The sequence below is a fragment of the Procambarus clarkii genome, chromosome 39, assembly GCF_040958095.1.
Source record: "Procambarus clarkii isolate CNS0578487 chromosome 39, FALCON_Pclarkii_2.0, whole genome shotgun sequence".
In the NCBI taxonomy this organism is placed as follows: domain Eukaryota; kingdom Metazoa; phylum Arthropoda; class Malacostraca; order Decapoda; family Cambaridae; genus Procambarus; species Procambarus clarkii.
In genome coordinates this window covers 15,235,798-15,242,594 of record NC_091188.1, presented here as the reverse complement: position 1 = coordinate 15,242,594, position 6,797 = coordinate 15,235,798, and the positions used below count along the sequence as shown (strand labels likewise).

General features: G+C 42.8%; 1 protein-coding gene across 1 annotated transcript in view; it reads right to left on the bottom strand.

The window, feature by feature from the left end:
* Positions 1-1,885: 1,885 nt before the first annotated feature.
* The window catches only part of LOC138372548 (mediator of RNA polymerase II transcription subunit 15-like), a 22,162-nt gene continuing 17,250 nt past the window's right edge, over positions 1,886-6,797 (bottom strand). Inside the window, exons 2-3 of the mRNA XM_069338024.1 lie at positions 2,480-2,931; positions 1,886-2,398 (exon numbers count right to left, since the gene is read on the bottom strand). Of these exons, the coding sequence (XP_069194125.1) occupies positions 1,886-2,398; positions 2,480-2,931 (965 nt within the window). The remainder of the gene's footprint in view (positions 2,399-2,479; positions 2,932-6,797) is intronic.

Sequence of the window (6,797 nt, the reverse complement as noted above, 5' to 3'; positions counted from 1 at the left end):
TGGGAGTATGGGTTCGAGTCACTTCTGGGGTGTGAGTTTTCAGTCATATATATATATACATATATTGTGATGGTAAAGCGTTGGTGTTCGGCTGTTTCAAAAGCTAGGGGCAGGGCCTCGTCACATAATAGAAAAAAAAAGAGAAAAGCTGGAGCTTTCGTCTGTGGTAGGGTAATGGGAAGACACACAAAACACAAGTAAATTAACAATGAAATTTTAATTACTTTAGAAAAACAAGACATGAATAAAGTTAAGCACATAAAATATGAAAGACAAGTCAACGAACAAAATAATATGAATAATCACTGGCAAATGAAAAGTTACGTTAAGACAAGTGAGTTACAGTGATAGCAAAATAAAATATTAGTGATGCTGGAATATTGGCTTCGAGCTGCCACCTCCCTTAGTACACGAAAGTCAAGGCTTAGTCTACCAGCGAGAGATGTCAACTGCTTGGAGCACTGAGATATTCTGACGATATTAGCGCACTGCAGCCCAGACGTCAACTTGTGGCGGAGGCGGAGGGCAGGTGCGACGGGACACCAGCCAATCAGCGACAGGCAGGCAAAGGATGAGCAGTTTGCTGGTTACGGCGGTGGTGGGTAGCAGGTGTCACTGTGTGCTGGGTACGATTTGCTCTCTGGGCAAAACGTTTGGCGATACTTGCTGGACGTATCTTCTATATTATCTTGTATATTGACGTACTTTGTAGGGAAGAGCAGGCTCAATCTCTCTTGAAAGAGATTATCGTCACAATATATATATGTATATATATATATATATATATATATATATATATATATATATATATATATATATATATATATATATATGTATATATATATATATATATATATATATATATATATATATATATATATATATATATGTTGTACCTAGTAGCCAGAACGTCGTACTCGGCCTACTATGCAAGGCCCGATTTGCCTAATAAGCCAAGTTTTCCTGAATTAATATATTTTCTCAAATTTGTTTCTTATGAAATGATAAAGCTACCCATTTCATTATGTATGAGTTCAATTTTTTTTTATTGGAGTTAAAATTAACGTTGATATATGACCGAACCTAACCAACCCTACCTAACCTAACCTAACTTATCTTTATAGGTTAGATTAGGTTAGGTAGCCGAAAAAGTTAGGTTACGTTAGGTTAGGTAGGTTAGGTAGTCGAAAACAGTTAATTCATGAAAACTTGGCTTATTAGGCAAATCGGGCCTTGCATAGTAGGCTGAGAAGTGCGTTCTGGCTACTAGGTACGACATATATATATATATATATATATATATATATATATATATATATATATATATATATATATATATATATATATAATATGTTAAATATGACCGAAAAAGTAAGATTAATAATTCTAACACGAATTTTGTCAATATTTCTTATGTTTCTTTTTACTGTCGATGGTAATTGAAAATTCAATTGTCCATAATTCATTATTATTTCTAGTCTGGTGCGACGCTTGAATGCGTTTCGTAATAACTTATTACATTTTCAAATACTTTAGTTTACTCACACACAACTGTAACCTGAAAACACTAAACTGAGTTTTAAACAGCTTGTCTTATATACTCGCATTTCGATGAGGTGATATGTTGCAACAGTTTTGGATGAGGTGAACAAAGGGCCAATAGGCCCTCTGCAGTTACTTCCATTCTTCCCTCTCATTTATCCAATTAATACCCAATGTTCCGTGTTCTGTCTTGTGGTGGTCAAAAGTTTGTTCACCTCATCCAAAACTGTTGCAATATATCACCTCACCCAAATTCGAGTATATAAGACAAGCTGTTTAAAACTCTGTTTAGTGTTTTCAGGTTACAGTTGTGTGTGTGTAAACTAAAGTCTTTGATAAGACTTTAGTCCTGGTGATAAGAGGCACCAGGACCCAGCTGTTGTACCACACCAGGACCCAGCTGTTGTACCACACCAGGACCCAGCTGTTGTACCACACCAGGTTCCAGCTGTTGTACCACACCAGGACCCAGCTGTTGTACCACACCAGGTCCCAGCTGTTGTACCACACCAGGACCCAGCTGTTGTACCACACCAGGACCCAGCTGTTGTACCACACCAGGTCCCAGCTGTTGTACCACACCAGGTCCCAGCTGTTGTACCACACCAGGTCCCAGCTGTTGTACCACACCAGGACCCAGCTGTTGTACCACACCAGGTCCCAGCTGTTGTACCACACCAGGTCCCAGCTGTTGTACCACACCAGGTCCCAGCTGTTGTACCACACCAGGACCCAGCTGTTGTACCACACCAGGACCCAGCTGTTGTACCACACCAGGTCCCAGCTGTTGTACCACACCAGGTCCCAGCTGTTGTACCACACCAGGACCCAGCTGTTGTACCACACCAGGTCCCAGCTGTTGTACCAAACCAGGACCCAGCTAATGTACCACATCAGGACCCAGCTGTTGTACCACACCAGGTCCCAGCTGTTGTACCACACCAGGACCCAGCTGTTGCACCACACCAGGACCCAGCTGTTGTACCACACCAGGACCCAGCTGTTGTACCGCACCAGGTCCCAGCTGTTGTACCACACCAGGTCCCAGCTGTTGTACCACACCAGGTCCCAGCTGTTGTACCACACCAGGACCCAGCTGTTGTACCACACCAGGTCCCAGCTGTTGTACCAAACCAGGACCCAGCTGTTGTACCACACCAGGACCCAGCTGTTGTACCACACCAGGTCCCAGCTGTTGTACCACACCAGGACCCAGCTGTTGTACCACACCAGGACCCAGCTGTTGCACCACACCAGGACCCAGCTGTTGCACCACACCAGGACCCTGAGGTACATTGCAGAGTACTGTGCGGTACATTAGAGAACCCAGCGAGGTATATTGCATAGCACCTAATCCGGGTTCCAGCCTCATATACACCATTGCACGCCCTAGAATCCGTATTAATGTCAATAGAGCTGGCAAATGGGATATCTGTGTGAAGCCCTAATTGGCATGAACAAGGATTTTGCACAGCGGCCATTGTGTGCTAATTGAGCAATTAGCTTGGCTAAGTTGAAGCATTTACATAACTAGAGCTGTAGCAGGGGAGGACGGCTGTACGCTCGCTACAGTGTGGTGCATTCCCAGGCGTGTGTTGCTGCACTCTCCCAATGGCAGAGACTGGTAGATTCTCTGCCTAACTATTCCATGTCCCATTGGCCGCCTGTGCATGTGATTACCCGAGCCTCCTTTTGAGCTCCTGTGCTCCAATTGTTCCTATTGGCAGTGACTAGGAGGCCGAGTTGATGATCGGTTTTTCTTACAATTGGTAAGAGAGGTTTTGTTCCCAAGGGGAACGTTGTTGATCGGTTGAATGTCCAGAGTGTCTCTGGTGCGATTAACTCTGGCTGACACCAGTTTAGAGTAATGAAGCCCTCTTGCGTATTGACAAGTTACTGAACACACTTATGTTAATTCTTACTCGTGTGTTTCCGTGAACTCACTCGATAAATATATTGCTTCTCGCATGGGAGTCATCAGCATCTATAATTACTCTTGTATTGGTGTTTGAAAACACAGGAGTATTAAGTCACGAGAACAATAAACTGTGACGAGAACCCGAGAGAGTCCTGTTACATCTTGTGCCACCTGGGACTCTCTCCACCATAGTGGACACCAGTCTCAGGAGGACTGCCCACAGCACTAGTCAACCGAGAGTCTTATTGATGGATCTTGATAGCTTCTAGTGAGCCATCTACCACATACTAACTTGTGATGTTGTTTTCACTTGCAATCAGGACAAAGTCATACTCCACACCTTGGAGTGCCCCCTTTGTCTCCCCCTTCCCTTGGATTGGCACTTCAATCCCCATCCTCCACTGAGGTGCCAATTCAGTCTCCCTCTTCCCCGCCCATCTTCACTTTGCCTCACACCTCTTCCATTTTTTCACATTGTCGCTTCCCTATTAACTTTTACATTCTCCATGCCCATACTTTAATATTCTAACAATTACTCTTTCATTTTGCATCTGCTTCTAATCATCTGTTGTCGCCACATCCATCTTACTCTCCTAACGTACCTCCTCACCTCTCTTGTGGCTCTAGATTCAGTTACTGGGCACAAAACGTTCCAAGCAGCACGGGCTATGGTGATCCCGTCGTACTCACCTGGCACAGGAGATGTCCTCACCTCTCGTGACCCTTCTCTTTATCTCTACTGACTTGTCTCCTCGTTATTCTTTAGCTGCTTCCTCAAGTCACATGACCTTTCTCCTTACCTTTCCTGGCATATCTCCTCACGTCTCAAGACTTTTCTGCTCACCTCACCTGTCAAGTCTCCTCTTCTGAATGTCTCCTCACTTGTCTTGACTTGTATGCTCACCTGTCCAGCTCTTTCTCCTCACCCTCTGCTCTCATCTCCTCCCCCCTCCCACCACCACCACCTCACCTGGTCCAAGGTGAACCTTGCAAACTAATTAGGCGCCACCTTTCCCCAGCAGGTGGAGAATGAGGTGATCCGCCAATGGACTTGGCTTTCTGGGTGGAATGTATTCACAGCGGCTGAATGACTCGACCTGATCAGTGGCGGATCACCAGGGAGGCTGCCAGAGGCTTTTATTATATATTTTTAGGGAAGTGGAGAGAGAGAGAGAGAGAGAGAGAGAGAGAGAGAGAGCGCGAGAGAGAGAGAGAGAGAGAGAGTTCAGTTAAGGGAACTCTGCACTGTTGTTTGGTTGGCTGCCATTCCCTGATTCTAGTGCTTCTTTTATTAGGCTCTGGAGAGTGCTGCATGTATATATGCATAGTAATCTGTATTTTTATGTTATCAATGGGTATTTTGGGGAGGTACTGAAATATTGTTGTGTCCACAATATGTGGTATTCATGCTGCCAAAATATCTAAAGGACATACATTACAGTTTGTTGCATACACGAATATATAATTATTGGAAATAAATGTATATGAAAAGTGGTGGGGGTTGATGGGCTCTCCTCCCCTCTTCTCTTTTACGGTCACTTCTCCCTTCGTACACTAACTCTCCTTATTGCTTCTGCTTGGAGTTCTTGAAAGGAAGCAGTGGTGGCAATTATATTTTGGTCATCTAGTTTATGTATGTCGCCTCATAAAATAAAATTACCAGCACTGCTCCCCTTCAAGGAGAACTCAATCAGAAACAAATAGGAAGAAAGGCATCTATCGGAGTAACAAATTGGAAAATAAAGACAAAAAAGCAGCAACTTGAATCCACGAAGATCACTCTCAAGAGAGCCGACAAGACCACAGCCCTCGTCCTCATCCCCACTGATGACTGTCACCAACCTTAAAGACCTCCTCCAAGAAGCGACCAAATTCAAGAAGATAACCAGAACCCCAACTTAAGATATTAATAAGAAAGTCAACCGAATAAACAATGCAGTTAAAATGCGAAAATATTGCCAGCATCCCCCAGCAAAAGGTTCAGGTTAACTACAGTCTAAATGTATGTCAGGTTGTATGTGAAAACCCACAAGTGTGGAAACCCTCCACGACCCCCATCATCAGCCACAGCCATGATGATGATGATGATATATTCGTATTCGTGAACGACCTCCAGGAATGGTCACGAATCTACTTACCCACAACTCAGTGCTCAACATTTACCCATGAACGACCTCCAGGAATGGTCACGAATCTACTTACCCACAACTCAGTGCTCAACATTTACCCATGAACGACCTCCAGGAATGGTCACGAATCTACTTACCCACAACTCAGTGCTCAACATTTACCCATGAACGAGGCATCGATGCTGCGCTCCCTTTCCTCAGTGTCGACGACACGACCCAAATACATCACCTCTCCCAATGTCTTAAAACAAATCAGATACCTTTGAAGCTTTTTTTTCCCCGATGCCTTAGAATGTTCAATGGTCATAACAAAATTGCATTTTCTGGCAGTTACTTCTGTTCTTCTTGATAATTTGCTAACTAAGAGAGAAGTGGAGGAAGGACGGAGTGAGGGGAGGCGAGGGGAAGCGATTGGGCAGGGTAGACACGAGGAAGATGAGAGGAGAAGGGGTGAATGGGCAGAATTATGGAAAGATAGAAAGATGAATGGAAAGATAATTTGATGAATGGATGGATGGACAGTTGAAATGGATGGAATGATAAATGGATAGATACGATAGATAGATGGTTAGAGATATGAAGGTTGATGGATAAATGAATGAAATGATGGATGGGTAGATTGGTGAATAGAGAGATGGAATGATTGATGGGTGAATAGATATATAGAGTGATGGAAAAATAAATGAGTGGATATATAGATGAATAGATGAATCAATGGATATTATAGATGGCTGGAGATAAATAAAAATTGGTGGATAAATAGATGGAAAGAGAGATGCATAGAAAGATTGATGGAAAGAGAGATGGATGGAAATAGATGGATAAATAGATAGGTAGATAGAGATAGATGGATAGATAGGTAGATAGAGATAGATGGATAAATAGATAGGTAGATATAGATGGATAAATAGATAGGTACATATAGATGGATTGATGAATGATGGATATGATAGACGGATGGATAAATATATATAGAGATAAATTGATGGATGGATTGATATATGCATAGGTGGATAGATCAATGGATGAATGGATAGATAAATGGTGTGAGATGAAAAAGAGATGGAGATAAATTGATGGATAGATGGAATGATAAATGGATGGATAGATCGACAGATAGTTGAATGTATAGATAATTGAATGCATGGAAAGATGGATCGATAATTCGATGGATGGATAGACGGATATATATGATGTATGAATGTATT